The following is a 20,099-nucleotide window of genomic DNA, read 5'->3' on the forward strand; positions in this document are numbered from 1 at the left end:
ACATGCATTTTAATTGCTGTCTTTTTCCCTTCTTCAAATTGGATAATTTCTATCAATCTTCAGATTCACTGATTTTTTCCCTGTCATCTCCATTCTGCTATTCAACCCAGAAGTTTCAGTTATTATAATTTTCAATTAAAATTTTTTCATTTGGTGCTTTTTCATGGTTTCTCTGCTGAGAATTTCTGTCTTTTGATTCATTCCATTGTGTTTTCTGTCACCGTTGGAACATGGTTATAATTGCTGCTTTAAAGTTTTGCTTGATAGTTTGAGCATCTGGATTATCTCAGAGGTGGCTTGTCTTTTCTCCTGAGAGTTGTTCAATTTTCCTGATTCTTTGTATGTTGAGTAATTTGAGATTGTACCTTAGATGTTGTGCATGCTATGTTGTGTAAACTGTGTGTCTTGTTAAAATCTTAAGGATGTTGATGTTTGTTGTTAGCAGACAGTCAAGCCCAGTTAAAATCAGACCATAAGTTCTGTCTTAGTGTCCGAGCAGACAGTTGGCCAAGTCTCAGTCACATTCTCTAAGCCTTTGTTATGCTGTTTTGAGGCTGTCTTACACATACCTAGTTTACGGATTAGTCTGAGACTTTTACAGATTTTTCAAATCTCAGGTCAGTTCTCTAGGCCTTTACTTGTTGGTTTCGGGTTTTTTTCCATGCATGTTTTATCCAGAGGTTAATCCTGAGACTTGCACCAGTGATTCAAATTTTAGTTCAAATCTCTAAGCTTTTGCTGTGTGGGTTTGGATCTCACCTGAAAATGCGTAATTTGGGGGTTAGGCTGAGACTTCTGCATTTCCTACATACAGAATTAGATCTTTTCTAGCTCTCTCCTCTCCATATTTGTCCCACATGTTCCATGCTTTTCAGAGTTAAAAATTATTAGTTCCATTCAAGTTCAGTTAGTCATTGCTTTAGTAAAGTATACTGACTATATAATAAAGCTAGCCATATTTGAGACTGAAGACTAAAAATTTTAATTTGGCTAAAATTTATTGAGAACCTACTATATAACATTGTATTGGGTAAGGGGCATAGAAGTGAGTTATACATATGCCTTGCTCTGAAATAAATTGCAGTATAAGGCAAACTGTAATATACCATCATAACTAACATAATAGAATGTATAATAAACACATTTGCTCAGCAAATATTGTATTGTATTGTATCCTATGGGCCAGGTTACTGCTCTGGGCACTAAGAGTATAGTGGTGAACAAGACAGGCATACAGGAATAAATAAGAAAACAGTTGAATTGGTCTGTGAAGGGGTATCATAAATATCTGGAAATCAACTGATAAAGTTATATTTAGAAATATTCTAATTAACCACGTGGTTTTTATGATAATCTGTGGCTGAGTACTACAAATTCTATTTGGCAGAATTATTACTAGTATTTTGATTCTCTCTTGGTATCTAAATTGCAGTGAACCTCAGGGTTAAATATTGAGTTTGGTTTGGACCTAATCCATATTAACCCTACAAGATCAATAAAATGTCACATTTTTAACAAAAGTAGCAGAGTACACAAATTAGCTTTACCATGATTTTTCAAAAAATCAGTGTCCTGTTTTTTACACTTTCTAAGCTTAATGTAATGCCAGCTTTAAAAAGTGATTAAGTCCAGCTAGTTCCAATAGTGAAAGAAAATTGAATGGTATTTAAATTTAACCAAAAAACTCAAAATTATGTATTTATCTGAGTATGTTAATTTCTTTAAGAGATCTTTTGTAGGCTGGGTGCAGTGGCTCACACCTCTAATCCCAGCACTTTGGGAAGCCGAGGTGGGTGGGTCGCAAGGTCAGGAGTTCGAGACCAGCCTGACCAACATGGTGAAACCCCATCTCTACTAAAAATATAAAAATTAGCCAGGTGTGGTGGCGCACACCTGTAGTCCCATCTACTCAGCCTTGCCTGACCAACACAGTGAAACCCCGTCTCTACTAAAAATATAAAAGCCAGGTGTGGTGGCGCACGCCTGTAGTCCCATCTACTCAGGAGGCTGAGGCAGGAGAATCGCTTGAACCCGGGAGGCGGAGGTTGCAATGAGCTGAGATCCCGCTGGGCAACAGAGCAAGACTCCATCTCAAAAAAAAAAAGATCTTTTTGTACTATCACAATAACCCTTAGAGCTCACTTTGGTGTTTCTCCTTTGAGTACTTGCTTAAACATAAGATTTGAGTACTACTGTTCATTTTTTCAGGAAAAAAAAAAAAGTAACATTTTAAAAATCTTTATTTCATCACAAAAATATTCATAGTACTTAAAAACAGATATACTGGACTAGAAGAAATTAAATGAACTGGCTTTGTATAAATAGGATGTTTTAATTATTTATTGCTATGTAATAGCCCATCTCAGAACTCTGGCTTGAAGCCCAAACCATTTATATCTGTTTGTTTCCGATTCTGCAATCCTGACTGGACTTAACTGAGTAGTGCACTTGCTGGTCTTTGCTGGCATCTTTCATGCCGCTGCAGTTGTCTGAACGCTTGACTACAGCTGGAGAAGTCAAGATAGCCTAATGCGTGGGTGGACATCTCAGTTGGCGAGTGAGGATCAGTGAGGGGCCAGCTGAGTCTCTCTCTCCATGTGTGTTCACCTTTCAGTGGTCTAGCATGATTATTTCTCTAATAAAACATACTGATTATTTGATTAGCCTTATTACCTTTATTATGTTGTTTCTGTGAGGAAAAGCCAAATTGCATTACTTCGTTTGTACTTACAACATCTTTTCCAGGAAAAATATTGAATTTAAGAGGTATTTAGTCTCTGAAATGGTTTATCATTTGCCATGTCTTAAGAGACAGTAATGAGTTATTATATTATGTAATTCATTTAGTAAGCATTTATATTTCTTTTTTTAAAAAACAGGCAATTGCTGGCTACTTTGATATATATTTTGAGAAGAATTGCCACAACAGGGTAAGTATCATGAGTTATCTCCTAAGAATTAATTATTACAGAAGTACATTATATTTTATTTTGTGCCCCAAGGTGTTTAATCACAAGCATTTTGCTGCTGTAAGCAACTGGGGCTTGTGTTTGATGTCATAGATTAATGTGCCATGATATTAAAAATCTTGTACTTCATCAAATACCTTTGAACTTTACCAATTCAGGTCGTGTTCTCTACGGGCCCTCAGAGCACCAAAACACACTGGAAACAAACAGTATTTCTACTGGAAAAACCATTTTCAGTTAAAGCAGGTGAGAAAGAATAGTAGGGGGGAAAGTATCTTATTCATTCTGAAGTAAATGATATTCATTCATTTTACAACCACTTTTTATGTGCACACTATATTTGTTTTTTGAGACGGAGTCTCGCTGTCTCACCCAGCCTGGAGAACAGTGATCTCGGCTCACTGCAACCTCCATCCCCTGGGTTCAAGCAGTTCTCCTGCCTCAGCCTCCCAAGTACTTGGGATTACAGGCACGCACCACCACACCCAGCTAATGTTTGTATTTTTAGTAGAGATGGGGTTTCACCATGTTGGTCCCCAACTCCTGACCTCAAGTGATCCACCTGCCTCGGCCCCCCAAAGTGCTGGGATTACAGGTGTGAGCCACTGTGCCTGGCCTGCACAATATATTTGAAGCAATGTAACAGATGTTAAGAAAAGATATTCTTAGAGCTTACCATCTACATAAATTTTAGATGGCATATCATTTAATTAAAGACATAATTTAAGAAAAATTTTTAAGTCTAATTTCTGCCAACTAAAACAAATAAGATTACCTGGCTCTTAAAGTATCACAAAATAATTCAGAAAACTTTTGGCAATAATTAGTATTTAATAAGTTACAAATATAACTAAAAATATTTTCTTTCTCCAAGTGACTGAAGAGAAATATTACCAATAAAATAAAAGTTAAAGACAATTTCATTCAGTAGTTATTGTAGGCCAGGCACAGTGGCTTATGCCTGTAATAAGCCACTTTGGGAGGCTGAGGCAGGAGGATAACTTGAGGCCAGTTTTGGGTTTTGTTTTTTCTTTTTTGAGACGGAGTTCCACTCTTGTTGCCCAGACTGGAGTGCAGTGGCACCATCTCGGCTCACTGCAACCTCCACCTCCTGGGTTCAAGCAATTCTCCTGCCTCAGTCTCCCAAGTAGCTGGCACCACCACGCCCCGCTAATTTTTGTATTTTTAGTAGAGATGGGGTTTCACCACGTTGGCTAGGCTGGTCTCAAACTCCTGACCTCAGGCGATCTGCCCATCTCGGCCTTCCAAAGTGCTGGGATTACAGGCATGAGCCACCGCACCCAGCCGAGGCCAGTTTAAACCAGCCCAAGCAACATAGCAAGACCCTATCTCTACAAAACAATAAAAATTATCTGGGCATAGTGACACAAGCCTGTAGTCTTAGCTGCTTGGAGGCTGAGGCAGGAGGCTTGCTTGAGTCTGCAGTGAGCTATGACGATACCACTGCACTCCAGCCTGGGTGACACAGCAAGACCATGTCTCAAAAAAAGAGAAAAAGTTATTGCATTCAAAATATATTTGTCTTAGCATTCTCTCCACTGTCTCTTCCCTGCCTATCCAAATTTTATGCAGTATTCAAGGGCTAATCAGATTCTATTTTTTATTTTAAAAACTCATTGATTGTTCACTTACATTAGCACCTATAGTTCTGACATACCTATACATTTCACTCTAAAAGTTAGAATTTGATTATGGAATTTAAAAATTTAAACTGCTTACTACATATAAGTCTTCTTGTACCACCTTCTCTGAAAACCTCCTGAGGGTACAAAAGCTGAATATATAACAAGCTGCAGTGAAAAAAATCCAGCTTCACCAATAACTCAGGAAAAGGCTAACTGAAACCATGAGATGCTGTTTCTTGTCCATCAATTGGGGGAAGAAAATACATAAAGTTTAACAATGTCAAGTGCTGGCAATAATGTAGCCAAATGGAACTTTCATTCCCTTTTGCTGGCTTTTAATTAGTAAAACTTTCGAGAACAGTTTGATACCATCAAGCTAAGTATAGATGTACCATCCCTACAGCCAAGCAATTTTTTCCTAGGCATGCATTCTAAACAGTCTCTCCCACAACATATGTAAAAATCTTTATAGCAGCATGTTTTGTAGAAGGGAGAAATTGGAAATAACCTTAATTGTCCCTCAGCAGAAGATGGATAAATAAATGTGGTAGTTGCATAGCATAGTATCTGGAGCAGGTAAGTTATGTATGTATGTTTCTATCAAAAACAACATTGAAGCCGGGCATGGTGGCGCACACCTATAGTCCCTGCTACTTAGGAGGCTGAGGCCAGAAGTTCCCTTGAGCCCAGGAGTTTGAGGCTGCAGTGAGCTGTGATTGAGCTGCTTTACTCCAGCTGGGGCAACATAGTGAGACCCTGTCTCTTGGGGAGTTAATGTAGGGGAGGCAACATTGAGCAAAAAAGAAAATTGCAGAATGAGTCTGACAAGATACCATTTATGTGAACTTTTAAAACATGTAAGCAACCATACATACACATATCTAATACAAGTATGAAACAAGCAACTCAGATTCAGCATAGTGGTTACCTCTGGATAGAAATAGGATTAGGGCAGGCTACAACTGGGGTGGGGGGTGGGGGTCAATGTCATATAAAAGACATATAAAAGAAAACTTTGTAAAAAATTAGAGGAACTCTGATAGATTTTACAAAGCTGAGTGGTGGGCTCTATATTACAGTTACCAGGTGGTTATCAATCTCTGTTTTAAATATTTCATAAATTCTATAGCTTCAGTTTCACTGTTGGTACATAAATTGAGTTTAATAGATGCAAATAAATACCAGATTGAAGCAGCACCTTGTCATTTTCTCACTTTGAAGTTGCAAGTGATATGGAAATAAAACCTTGATGGTGTCATTTTCTCTGTCTGCAGAAAGCTTCAGCACAGCAAAACTGAAATGAGGCAAACCCAAATGAGGTCCTTTAAGCCTCATTTTTGTTTTTCTGTAGCTCTGGTATTTGGATTGATGTTTGGAAACTTGAAAATGTTGCTTTTTTTTTCTTCATTGTAGCCATTTTGTCATCTTAATACTAGAATTTTAAAGGCAGTACTAGTTCATGTTTTAATCGTGAGGGAGACTTAAGATAGCATTTGAGTTTGATTCTCAAAATTTTCTCCTACTTCATTACAAGAAAATATTGTTTGATGACTAGTGAAGTTTTAAAATCCTAACTATTCTTTACCCAGTAATCCTTAGAGTAACTGGTTTGTGCTTTGCTCTTAGGTATTTATAGAATATCGTGAAGGAGGTGTGTGATGTAAACGTTGCCTGCTGGCACCACCTGTGTTTCTTTTACTACTGTGGTGTATGCATTTGTATCTAAATAGTAAGACCAATATATCACAAAATATTAGAATCCCCTAAGAGAGTACAAGCTGAAGAAAGATTTTAAAAGGAAATTTTACAGTTGGAAAAATAGTCATTTCTTAGTTATGGGAGTATAAAGAAAGGATCATGTAAGTAAGTGTTAACACTTTTTTTTTGTTGTTCTGAATCCTGCTAAGCCTTTGATGGTAGCATTGATTAATAGATGCTGGGAAGTTGCAGAGCAGAGTACTGAAGAGGGTAAGCTCATCAGAAAACAAGCTCAAAAAGATCTATAGGAAGACTCCTGGAGTTTTACACAAGTAATAAGATGTGTATATGTAGGATTAAATGCACAAGGTCAGGCAAAGTAGTTGGAGCAAATGTGTACCAAGGAGTTCTCAGTTCACACAGGGCTGCAAGGGGTTCACGTTTCTAGCTTAAGGCTGTCTAGATCCTCCTTAACAAATCTTAAAAACAAGCCTTGAAGGGAAAAGAACTAAGCTGCAAGTAACTTAGTAGCCACAAAGGAAAACAAAATGGATACATTCAACCAAACATTGGGTGCAGGAAAATGTCTGATAGGAACAGACCCAGAAGTGATGAAATTAGCAGACAAGCATGTTGAAAAAAATGTTATAACTATGCTTATGTGAACATAGCGAAGAGAATATAAGAAGACATTTAAAGTGAAAATGTCATTTGATGGAATTAATGGCAGAAGAAAAGATCAGTGAACTTGAATACATAGCAATAAAATGTATCCAAAATGAAGCAAGGAGAGAAGAAACATTTTTAAAATAAAAATGAACATATCCACAGTAGCTTATGGGGAAATACCAAGCACTGTATCCTAGTCCTTGGAAGAAGCTGAGGGAGGAATAGGGTAAGGTGAGGCAATGCAACAGGAAGTATAGTTTATTTGATACAAGCTACACATCAAAGAAACTCAATTAACCCGAAGAAGGATAAGCTCAAAACACCAAAACATACCAAACTAACAGTGATAACTTTTTAAAATTTTAACATAAGCCAGAGTAAAATGAAACATCATGTAGAGAAGAACAAAGAAATAACCTTAGAATATTCATCAAAAACTGGCGGGGCGTGATTGCTCATGCCTGTAATCCTAGCACTTTGAGAGGCCGAGGCAGGCAGATTGCCTGAGCTCAGGAGTTCGAGACAGGCCTGGGCAACATGGCAAAATCCCGTCTCTACTCAAAATACAAAAAATTAGCTGGACGTGGTGGCACGCACCTGTAATCCCGACTATTCGGGAGGCCGAGGCACAAGAATTGTTTCTACCCAGGAGGCAGAGGTTGCAGTGAGCTGAGATTGCACCACTGCATTCCAGCCTGGGCAACAGAGCAAGACTCTGTCTAGAAGAAAAAAAAAGAATATTCATCAAAAACTGTGTAGGAAAGATGATTAATTGAATGACATTTTGAAGTATTGAAACTGGCAACCTAGATTCTGCATCTACAAGAAATATGTTCTTTAATGAAACTAAATGAAGACTTTTTCAGGAGAAAAATGCTGAACAAATTTATTTTCAGCAGACTGGAAATATAAGACATGTATTAAAGTAAGTTCAAGAGGAAACAAAATGTCACCAAATGGAAACTTGGATCTTAACAAAGCAGTGGAAAATGCCAGAAATGGTAAATGTGTGATCACATTAAAAAGCTTTATTTTTTCATTTCTTAATTTCTTAAATGATCATTGACTAAAGCAAAATAATGTTTTTAGGCTTAAAACATATGGAGAAGTAAAATATATGGCAATGATAACCAAGGAAATTAATGATAAAATAGAAATATTTAATGTATTGTAAAGTTTTTACACTGTATGTGAAGCAGTTAAGTATGTACATTGTAAACCCTAAAGCAACAGCTAATGAATTTAAAATTAAACCACAAACTATAGCTAATAATTTACTGGTGGAGACAGAATGGAATCCTGAAAGAAGTACCCAATTCAAAAGAAGATAGGGGCCAGGCATGGTGGTTCATGCCTGTAATCCCAGCACATTGGGAGGCCAAGGCAGCAGGATCGCTGAGGCCAAGAGTTTGAGACCAGCCTGGGGAACAAAGCAAGACCCTGTCTCTAAAGAAAAAAAAATTTTTTTAATTAGCCAAGTGTGGTGGCATATAACTGTAGTCTGAGCTACACAGGAGGCTGAGGCAGGAGGATTGCTTGAGCCCAGGAGGTCCAGGCTGTGGTGAGCTATGATTGCATCACTATACTTCAGCCTGGGTGCAGAGCAAGGTCCTATCTCTAAAAAAAAATCAAATTTTTTTAAAGAAGAAGATGGGGAAAAGGACACAAACAGATGAACAAATAGAAAACAAATGGTAAGATGATAGACTTAAATTCACGCTTAGACTGATAATTACATTAAACATGAAGAATCTGGAAAATGCCAATTAAAAGGCAGAAATAGACTGAATAAAACTAAATGCTGCCTCCAGGAAACACACTTTAAATATAAAGGCACTGAAATTCTGGTCCCAGGTAATGTGATAACAGCACATTCTATCCAATTTTTCCCGCCAAATATAGCTATAAAACCAGAGTACATGGAGCAGCCATCAAGATCTCTGAAAAGTAATAGCAAATAATTGGGAGGAGAAGACCAGAATTCTAAGTACCAGCAAACTTGTGGTAAATTTATGTTTTCTTCCAATATCCCCCAGCCTGGAATCCAGATAGCCTGAAACCTAGGCAGGGATCAGCACAGACAGCGAGAGCTCCTGGGGGAGCAATGAATGATTGAACTTGTGATTTAAAAAACAATACCATTTACAGCAGCATCAAGAAAAATTAAAACCTTAGGAATAAATTTAACAAAATATATGCAAAACTTGTATATTTAAAACTATAGAACATTGCTCAGAGAAATTAAAGAAAACCTAAATAATGGAGAGATATACTCTGAATTGGAACACTTAATACTGTTACAGTGTTACTTCTTCATAGAAGAATTTCCTTTATTAATTCAGTGCAATCTCAGTCAAAATCTCAGTTTTGTAGAAATTAATGGGCTAATTCTAAAAGTTATATAGAAATCAAAAGCCTAGAATAACCAAAATAATTGAGAAAGAACCACATTGGAATCTTTATGCTGTGTTATTTCTAAACTTACCAAAAGGTTATATTAATCTAGGCAGTATAGTAGTGGTGTTTATTGTAGCCATGTAAGTCAGTATAACAAATAATCCAGAAATAGACCTGCTCTTGTATAATTAAATTTTTACAAAGGGGCAGTGTTGATTAATGGGGAAAGGGTGATCTTTTGAAATGGTGCTAGAACAAGTAAATATTTGTTTGAGAAAATCATTCTTCACACCATATCCAAAAACTAACATACATAAAAACTAAGTGGATCACAGATACAAATCTAAAAGCTTAGACTGCAAAACTTCTGGAAGAGATAATATTTGAGACTTTGGAGTGGTTTATGAAACTAAGATAGTGGCAACATTCGAACACATTTTATGTAAGTAACACCGTAAAGTTAGTTTTAAACTTCTCACTGGACAGTCAATATCTTCAGGATAAAATACAAACTCCTTACCATGTCCCTTTGCAGTCTGACTCTGGTTTTTCATCATTTCCAACCCCATCCTTTCACAACCCCAGGAAAGCTCATGTACTCCAGTTGTACAGATTGCTCATTTTTAAGCTAACTTTTCTTTTTCTTGCTTTTGTCCAAGATGTTTTTCTACCTAGAAGGTTGTTTTGACCTCTTTCACTTGATAAATTCCAATTTACCCTTCATGACATAGCTAATTTCTGTAAAATTTAAATGTCTTCAGAGCTAATCGTTCCCTTTCTTGATTCCCCAGATAAATTCACATACACATTTGTTACAACATCTTAGCGTGCTGGAGTTCTAATAGAAGTTCAACATCTTAGTGTACCTCCCTCATTCCTTCTTGATGTGATGTAGTATTTGACATACTGTGCTGAATAAATGAATAAGTACAATAATATATATTGTCATTGAAATCTAATTTTCTCCATCACCTTGGGTAACACTATGCCAAGGTCATCTAGTGTCCATATTTGGATGGCCAATTTTGCCAACTCCGGTGTTACCAGAAATTTCATCATACTATTGCACTTGAGCAGGTTAGTATTCAAACTTACCTTGGTGTGGCTGAAAAAGAGTTCTCTATAGTTATATTGAAACTAAAAGTAGCTTTTGACCCAATGTACTATAAGATTTTTAGATAAAAATAAATGAAGCTGTGAGTCTAGTTTGGAAAAATTACTGTATGTAAAGCTTATTTTAGTGTCCAGAAGGTAATATGACAAGTTAAGTAAAATATTGTAAATGGAACTATAGAGTTATTTTGCCTAGATGAGGACACTTAAAGTTTGAATTCAGGGTGGGTTTTCCCTTTACAATTCATGTACAGTTTTATTGTACAAACTTTTATTGTAAGTAAATATGGCAGTACTTTAAAATTCAAATCTTTTTAATGTGATTTGGGTTTGAAAATATAAAATCAGGCTATTTCTCTTTATTTATCCATACAGTACATAGTAAGCTTTTATATGATAGATAATCTGGGAGTTTTTTCTTTCATTTTTAAACTCTAAGCTTTGACAACAATTAATAATGATTTGTTGTGTTTTTCTTTCCTTTTTCTGGGGAAATGAAGTTTCATTGCTCCGGAAGAAATTAATTCTAAAAAATACACTGTAACAATTAAAATGAAGTCAATTTTGTTCTTGAACTACGGCACTGCTTTGTGGTATACTAACAGCCGTCTGCTGATGATAAAAAACAAGTCCATGCGGCTCAGCTCCAGAGTGTTCCTTCCAGCTCTCACCACAGTGCACACACTTAACAACATCAGTCATTTTATATCTATTTGACACTGATTAATTACTCTGATTCATTCTGGTATTATAGCCACTGCCTTGGCACTTTAGTTAGGTCTGAACAATTGAAGGGAGATCAGCAGTGTGAATTATGTATTTATTACTGTGACCCTTCATGCTACTTAATTAATTTAAATGATTGTGTGTGCACCCTCATCTTTGAAATTATGATTATGGAAAAGATTTACCTGTATTTCATTTTAAGAAATGAAAATCATGGTTATCAGCATCAGCTTATATATATGACATTATGTTAATTTTTCAGCTGCTATATTGATGCTTAGAATTTTTTCTTTTGTGAAAAATTAACAAATATCCATTACTAATTCATTTTGACTGGGGCTTTTTATTTCTAAACTGAGGAATGCGTAGAACTCTTATAGGTACATCCTTTGATCCTGAAATGAAGATGATAACCAGATTTATAAGCACTATGGAACATTTCTATTTTGACTTGCACTAAGGATTGAATAGGACTTCTATAAACAAGACAGCTTACATATTTTTAACACTCAAAAGGCAACGTAAATGAGAGAGCAGCAACCGTCAGAACAAATGTACGAAAATGAAATATTTACTAGCAATACCTCATATGCTTCAATGAGAAAAGAAGTAAGGTAAATGCACCAGATTTTTTAGATGGTAGTTAAATAAACTAAATAGTACTTATCTCCTCTGATTTGAAATACAAGTCAGAGCAATCACGTTTTGGTTGTTGTTTTTCATTTACTCTTTTGTTGATGAAGATGGCAGGAATGTAACACTGGAATATATTTCATACCTTTTATGAAGGAATTATACTTCTGATAATCCATCCTAAAGAATCAATTCAAAATTCAGACTTAAAAAATACTTGTTGCACAAAGACACTGCTTTAATTTGCTTTTCTTTCTTTAAACTATCTTGCTTTATAGAATTTTTTTTCATTTTTTATAGTCACATCTGTCAACCTTTTGCTTTTGGTGTCTGGCTTTGGTTTCATCCTTTAAAAGATTATATTACTACTTTTGTACAATGTATTGAATCCTTTCCTCAGTGACTTAAAATGCTCCACTTACTATGTACTGAATCTTCATAATTGATCTGATTTCTCTCATTTGTCTGTGTTTATTCCTAGGCACCACATTTTTAAACAAATAATTTACATATAATCAAAATTCACACATTTTGATTGTACAGCTCATTGAGTTTTGAAAATTACATATACCACTGTGGAAATACAGATTATTTCCATCACTCCAAAAAGTTTCTTCTGCAATTCCCTGTATGGTCAGTCCCCAACCGTGATTCCCAGACCAAGACAGTCACTGATATGCTTTGTCATTATATGTTAGTATTACCTTTTTAGAATTTTTATCAATGGAATTATACAGCATGTACTCTAGCTTTCTTGGCATTTGTTTTTTGAGATTCGTCTACATTAGGTTGTTCCTTTTTATTGCCAAGTAATATTCCTTTGGCTATGCCACAGTTTACTTAGGTATTCACCTGCTGCTAGACTTTTGTATTGCTTTCAGTTAGGGGCCATTAAGAATAAAGTTGCTATGAATATTCATGTAAAAGTCTTGGTGCAGACAGATGTTTTCATTTCTCTTGGGTAAGTACATAGAAGTGGAATTACTGGGTCTTATGGTAAGTGTATATTTAACTTTATAAGAAACTGGCAAATTTTTAAAAAATGACTATGCTATCTAACATTCCTAGGGCTAACACCATTGTGAATTCAGTTGTTCCACATCATTTTTAACACTTATAAAAAAGATGCAGTATTTTAAGCCGTTTTATTGAGTATGTAGTTATAGCTGTGCTTGTAGTTTTCATTTGCCTGATGTGATGTTGGGCATTGTTTCATATGTGTATTGGCCATTTTTATATCTTCTTGTGAGATTTCTGCTCAAATATTTTGCTTGATTTCAAATTGGGTGGTCATCTAATTGAGTTAAATTTAAAAGTTAATAATAGTTCATCTTTTCCCAAATGTATATTCACTTGCTCCATCATCATTTCTTAAAAAGACTATCCTTTTCCGATTTAATCACCTTGGCTCCCTTGTCAAAAATTAATTGACCATATGCATATAGATCTACTTCTGAGCTCTCATTTTCCCCAATGGATCTGTATGTCTGTCCTTGTGCCTTTAAGACAGTCTTTATAAGATTGAAAAAGAACAAAATGGCAAGATTTACACAAACAATTGTTTTGGCTATTCTAGGTCCTTTATATTGCCATATAAATTTTAAAATCAGCTCATTAATTTCTGGCCTAAGAAAGCCTGTTAGGATTTTGACTGGGATTTTGTTAAATCAATAGATTAGGGAAAATTGACATCTTAACAACATTGAGTCTTTCACTCACGAGAGAGTGGGTCTCTCCATTTATGTGGACCATCTTTAGAGTTGTTTTGTAGTTTATGTAAGTCAGACATATATTGTTACATTTATCTCAAGTATTGTGTGTGTGTGTGTGTGTGAGAGCGCGAAAGCGACTGAGACTCACTCTGTCGCAAGGCTGGAGTGCAGTGGCATGATCTCTGCTTACTGCAACTGCCGCCTCCTGGGTTCAGGCCATCCTTGTGCCTCAGCCTCCCAAGTAACTGACACTACAGGTGTGCACCACATGCCTCGCTAATTTTTGTGTTTTTAGTAGAGACAGAGTTTTGCCAGGTTGGCCAGGCTGGTCTCGAATTCCTTGTCTCAAGTGATCCGCCCACCTTGGCCTCCCAAAGTGCTGGTATTACAGGCATGAGCCACCACACCCAGCCTTTATGCTTTTTTGAAGCTGTTGTTTGTACTATTATGTAAATTCTTCATTGCTAGTATGTAGAAATAGAATTTTTATACCTTGATCCTAAATCATAAGACCTTGCTTAAACTTCAATAAATAGTTCTAGTAGCCTTCTTTGCATATAGCTTCAGGATTTTGTATGTATAAAACCAGGTAGTATGCAAATGAAAACTTTAATCCCCCCTCCCCCAGTCTGTATCCTTTTTCCCTCCACACTTTAATGTCCTGACTAGGACATCTAATAGAATACTTACTTTATGTTGGGTCTCTGGAGGTCATTTTGTTATTTTTGAATCTCAAGTGTCCATTATCTGTCTTTTCATATGTGAACTACTTTATACCAGCAACTAAATTAAGTAATTTGTATAAGACATACTGCTTGTAAGTAAAAAGGAACTAACAAGCCACTGTGTTGTAAAAATCAAGTTTGTTGATTCAGTGTTGGCAATTCAATAACAGTAAGTTAAACCCAATAACCAAGTTGGCAATTACTATTCTCTGTCATGTATTTACAAAAACATTGTCAGTTTATCATAATGTGGCTGTTCGTTCCCAGTTTTGGTGTCAATAAATAACTTAAATAGAAGTTTTTAAATGTTGATTTAAAAAGAAGCAATAAAATAGCCAAAATAGAAAAGTCAAAATAGGAAAATCTTAAATGTGTTCAATATACTAATGATCTTTTATTTCTTCCTTAGGTTAATGCCTTAGATAAGAAAACGTGTATCATTGTTCATTAGTTATTATAGAATAATAGTTATATCAACTTACATATCAATTGTGTTTATAAACAAGTAAATATTTTTACCAAAAAAAAAACAAAACCCACGGGGCAGTAAAATTTAGGTCTATTTCTTGTTCATTATAGTATATTTAATGCTATAATCATCATTTTTTTAGATAGAGATAGGGAAGCACCAGAGTATAGTTGAGGAACTTGGGTTCTGGAATCAGGTTCTGGAATCAAACTGCCTTGCTGAAAATCCTAGTTCTTTCACTAGCTGGCAGATGACCTTGGGCAAATTACTTACCTTTTCTGAACTTCATCTGTGAGTAAGGAAAATGCGCTTACCTCATAGCAATATTTTGTGACCATTAAGTGAGATAAATCATGTAAAGACCTTAGAGTAGAGCCTAGCACAAAGTAAGTGTTGAATAAATATAAGCATAAATTATCTAATGATTAACCTGAACTCCATAAAGTTTGTAGAACTATCTGACTGGTAATCTTTATTATGTCCACTATTGGTGAACATGTCATATGAGATAGTTTTATATCATTTTCTTAATATAGAGGAATAGGTCAGATATAAAAGCTAAAGCCAAATATACACATTAACATATATACCTACACAAAAATTGTTATATTTTGTTGAATGGATTGCACCTTGGGCCACATTATTTCTTCTATTATTTAACTCCTTAATTATGTGTTAAACTATGAGTCTCACCTTTTTTGCAAAGATGTAGAGAAGGTATCAGTAATGGAATCTTTATATTGTGAAAATAAATATAACAGGTGGTTATGTTTTACTTGTGTTATTTCACTACCATCTTGAAAAGCATTCAGATAATTTTCCTTGAATATGGGGAATTTGTATTTTTTTAAATACGATATTGATTCAGTACTTCAATAGTTTTATGTAGATTTCCTTGGTCATTATATGGAGCCTCATTGTGTCCATGCAGATGCTAAAGCTATTCCTAACCCTGTTTGGTGTTATCTTAATATTATTTAAGCAAAGAATGGTGATCAACTACAACTTAGCAATTTGTTACTTTTTAAACAGCTCTTTAAAATAAATGAAAAATTAAATGAGAAGTATTTATAATTAGAAAAGTACATAGATAAAAATTCGGAACCTACAGAATTTAGGAAATCAGCCTTTGCACAGATAAGTAATTTTTGTGTGTTCACTGTTTCACATGGGTACATTGTTTCCCTTTTACTGCACCAGTGCATCAATGGCCAATGGCTTTGTCATGTGCCTCTACATTTTCCCAGCTATAATTTTCAGTTCCTCAAAATGCCATTCCTGAAGGTTCTGTGTATGTGTTTTCCTTAAATACCATTACATGTGTACATCCCTTAAGCCTGGTTCTCCATGACTTCAGCCCTGGCATTGGGTAATTCATTAATTCTTGTGAAACCTTGCCTTTAACTGCCTTCCAACCATCCCCAGTGCTCACCTCCAGCACACTTTAGACACATGCCTATTGTGTAATTGTTAGTATAGCTTTTTTCTTCACCCTGATCACAAACTCTTTGAGGGCAGGGACCATATCTTTTTTCTAGATGCCCAGAACCCACCATAGGGCCTCATATTTAGAAGTTCAGTAAAATGCTTCCATTGACCCTTTATGACCACAATAGTTTTACTCACTTTCACAAGGATTTGACACTGTGGTGTGTAGTTAGTTCTCGCTTCATTCAAAAATTAATGAAACAGGGCTGGGCGCAGTGGCTTACGCCTGTAATCCCAGCACTTTGGGAGGCTGAGGTAGGTGAGCACATCACCTGAGGTCAGGAGTTCTAGACCAGCCTGGCCAAAATGGCAAAACCTTGTCTCTACTAAAAATACAAAATTAGCAGGGCATGGTGGCGCATGCCTGTAATCCCAGCTACTTGGGAGGCTGAGGCAGGAGAAATCACTTGAACACGGGAGGCAGAGGTTGCAGTCAACTGGGATTGTACCACTGCACTCTAGCCTGGGCAACAGAGAGAGACTGTCTTAAAAAAAAAAATTAATGAAACATAATGCTGCTCTAAAAAAATGAATATTGGCTGGGCACAATGGCTCATTCCTGTATTCCCAGCATTTTGGGAGGCTGAGGCGGGTGGATCACCTGAGGTCAGGAGTTCGAGACCAGCCTGGCCAACATGGTGAAACCCCATCTCTACTAAAAATAAAAAAGTAGCTGGGCTTGGTGGCATGCGCCTGTAGTCCCAGCTATTCGGGAAGCTGAGGCAGGAAAATCTCTTGAACCCAGGAGGTGGAGGTTGCAGTGAGCCAAGCTTGCACCAGTGCACTCCAGCCTGGGAGAATGCAGTGAGCTGAGATCACACCACCGCACTCCATCCTGGGTGACAGAGTGAGACTCCATCTTAAAAAAAAAAAAAAAAAAAAATGAATTTTAACTTTAAATAAAGTTTAAAAAGTGGGAAAACATCACAATAAAAAGAAGTGCTAGTTATACATTGTTTACTTTTCTGCTACACTGTATTCCTTGAATTCTTAATAATTTTTGCCTTTGTTTTACAGGTGAAGCCTTGAAAGGAAAGGTCACAGTTCACAAGAATAAGAAAGATCCACGTTCTCTCACCGTGACCCTCACGTTGAATAATTCAACTCAAACTTATGGTCTCCAGTGAAACAGCCATAAAAGCACACTACCTTGTAGTTTTTAATGTGGGGGTAGAGTGGGTCAGCAGGAGGGAGCTGGTTTTATGTGAGCAGATGGATGGATGATGGACCCTTTCCTAATGAGCCTCCTCAATAAGAGAGAAGTTCTTATTGTGGGAATCTGACATAGTTCAGCTGAGGAAAAGAATCAGCTGATCCTCATGGTCTGCCACGTAATCATTTTCTTAGACGTTTGCTCCACCAGATTCAACCAAATGTAACTCCCACATTGAGTTTAGCTATATTGAAAATCATTTACATTGGCCTATGTTTGGAAGAGAAATAGTCTTTTGTTTTTAATAAGTTTCTTACTATAAATTTTAAACAAATTGGTTAGTTATTTGGATATTTTATTAAACTAGTAACACAGGTACTACACATTTTATTATGGACTCCTCTGAGGAGGAATTTTTAATTGTATTTGCTAGAAAATCAGGATGTAATAAAGATTAGTATAAAAAAACTAAAATATGGAAAAGAGCTTCAGCCTTCATATACAAATCATATATGCAGACAGCCTAGTTGATTGTCTATCTAGCATACTTAGGGTTCTCATTTTGTAGTTTCTTCCCTCTTTGTGACTATTCCTTAGCCTTATAGATTTCTAGTACTGCCCAGGAAATCTAATTTCAATACATTTATCCTAGGTTTCATGAAAGTTTTTAAAGATTGGGATAAATATGTACTTATTTACTAACGTATTATCTTTTTCAAACCAGATTTATGTGCAAAGGTTAAACATGTAACTGTTATTAAGCAGTCTATAAAGTTGTCATTTACAATTACTGATTCAATTTGAAATGTAGAATGAAAAAATTTTAATAAAATGTATCAACTTATAAAATATTATTTTAAAAATATTTATATTATAAAAGTTTTCAATAAAATATATCAAACAACATTATAAAATATTTCAACAGGGTATGGTAGCTCATACCTATAATCCCAGCATTTGGGAGGCCAAGGCAGGAAGATCACTTAAGCCCAGCAGTTTGAGAGCAGCCTAGGCAACACAGGTCTGTACAAAAAATTCTTTTAAAAAAATTAGCCAGGCATAGTGGTGCATGCCTGTAGTCCTAACTACTTGGGAAGCTGTGGTGAGCAGATTGCTTGAGTCCAGGAGTTGGAAACTACAATAAGTCAAGATCGTGCTACTGCACTCCAGCCTGGGTAACAGAGAAAGACTCTGTCTCTAGAAAAGTTAATTAATTAAAAGTAGAAAATAGGGCCAGGCATGGTGGTTCATGCTTACAATCACAACACTTTGGGAGGCCAAGGCAGGAGGATTGTTTAAGGTCAGGAGTTCAAGGCCAGCCTGGGCAACATAGGGAGACTCCATCTTTACAAAAAATTAGCCAGGTGTGGCACACACCTGTAGTCCCAGCTACTCTGGAGGCTGAGGCAGGAGGATCCCTTGAGTCCAGGAGGTCAAGGCCACAATGATCACACCACTGCATTCCAGCCTGGGTGGCAGGGTTAGGCCCCATCATTCATTTATTCACTCATAAATAGATAAGTTTCAACATATTAAGGCCTTTTGTAAAATCAGAAGCATTTAAAACAAGTCTTAACAAAGGGTTTTTAAGAAAATAAGGCTTTTAAGGAGAGGCATTCCACATGCCTCTTTTAAGTTCAGCAGTTGGTTCTTTGTCAAAACAAGACATACACGAGGCAGCTTAGCATAGTGTTGACAAGCATGGAGCATAGTATTGAGAAGCATCATAGCTATGGAGTCAGTGCCTAGGTTCAAATCCTAACTCCAGCTCTTACTTGCTGTATGATCTTAGTAGCTTTCCTTAACTTCTGTCTCCCTCCATGAATGTGCCAATTTATGAGTTAATAAAGAATTTAGATCAGTACCTGGCACACAGAAAACTATTAGGTGATTGATAGAATCATCATTATCCATTCAAGGACTCCCAAAGAATATATGGCACCTGCATTAGATCAGTTTAAGAATTGTGACATTCATCAGATAGTAATTATTGCCCTAGTACATGAATGGGTGAGAAAATTATGATGGGCATTAATATTTAAAGTGGCAAAATCTGTTTCAACAAGAAATTGTCTTTGGTCTCAGAAAACTGGCCTAGCAATGAGGAGGAAAAACCTCTTCAAATGATGGTTTTAAGACCATAGTCTTTAGGCTTCCTTCACAAACATGATTTCGCTTTCATTGGGCTAAACCAGTCAGCTTGTTTTCACTATGGATTTGAATTCAGACCGTTACTAGAAATGTATGGTGCTGATAATAGTTTAAACTACTTGCAATTTTGTCTTGAATGGCTTCCTACACAAATTTGAGGTTAGGGTGATAAATAAGGAGGCCAAAAAGAAGATGTAATGAATTTTTAAGGTAACCAAAAACTCGGATTTTTTGTTTTCTCTCTTATTGTAAGTGAATACCAAATATTTCCTATTGTATAAACTTCTTAATTATTTCTCTTCAGAACTCTTGTTAGGTTTCCATCAGATTTTCACCTGGTGACACTTTATTCTCTTCAGGTTATTACTAGCCCAGCTGCAGTTAGTGGATCTTTGTTTGTTTCAATTAGCCTTCCAAGGCCAGGAAATTCTTATTTGTGTACCCAAGCATTTTATGAGAACATAAGTGTCCAAATGTTAGCTCTTCAATTAGAATTTCCACCTTCAAATTGCTGTAAAAATTAAGTACTTTGTAGCCTTTGACAATGATA

The 20,099-nt window shown here is 36.1% G+C and overlaps 1 protein-coding gene across 4 annotated transcripts in view; it reads left to right on the forward strand.

Annotated features, from left to right (window-relative positions):
- PRMT3 (protein arginine methyltransferase 3) overlaps window positions 1-18,247 on the forward strand; it is a 126,053-nt gene extending 107,806 nt beyond the window's left edge. For 3 of the 4 annotated variants that reach the window (XM_003312958.6, XM_063783917.1, XM_054662166.2), the window contains 3 exons: window positions 2,880-2,930; window positions 3,128-3,215; window positions 17,263-18,247. In XM_003312958.6, coding sequence (XP_003313006.2) covers window positions 2,880-2,930; window positions 3,128-3,215; window positions 17,263-17,372 — 249 coding nt within the window. In that variant the 3' untranslated portion in view covers window positions 17,373-18,247. The remainder of the gene's footprint in view (window positions 1-2,879; window positions 2,931-3,127; window positions 3,216-17,262) is intronic. The other variant, XM_016920566.3, reaches the window with a different exon arrangement.
- The last annotated feature ends 1,852 nt before the right edge of the window (window positions 18,248-20,099 follow it).

Source organism: Pan troglodytes, chromosome 9 (assembly GCF_028858775.2).
Source record: "Pan troglodytes isolate AG18354 chromosome 9, NHGRI_mPanTro3-v2.0_pri, whole genome shotgun sequence".
In the NCBI taxonomy this organism is placed as follows: Eukaryota; Metazoa; Chordata; class Mammalia; order Primates; family Hominidae; genus Pan; species Pan troglodytes.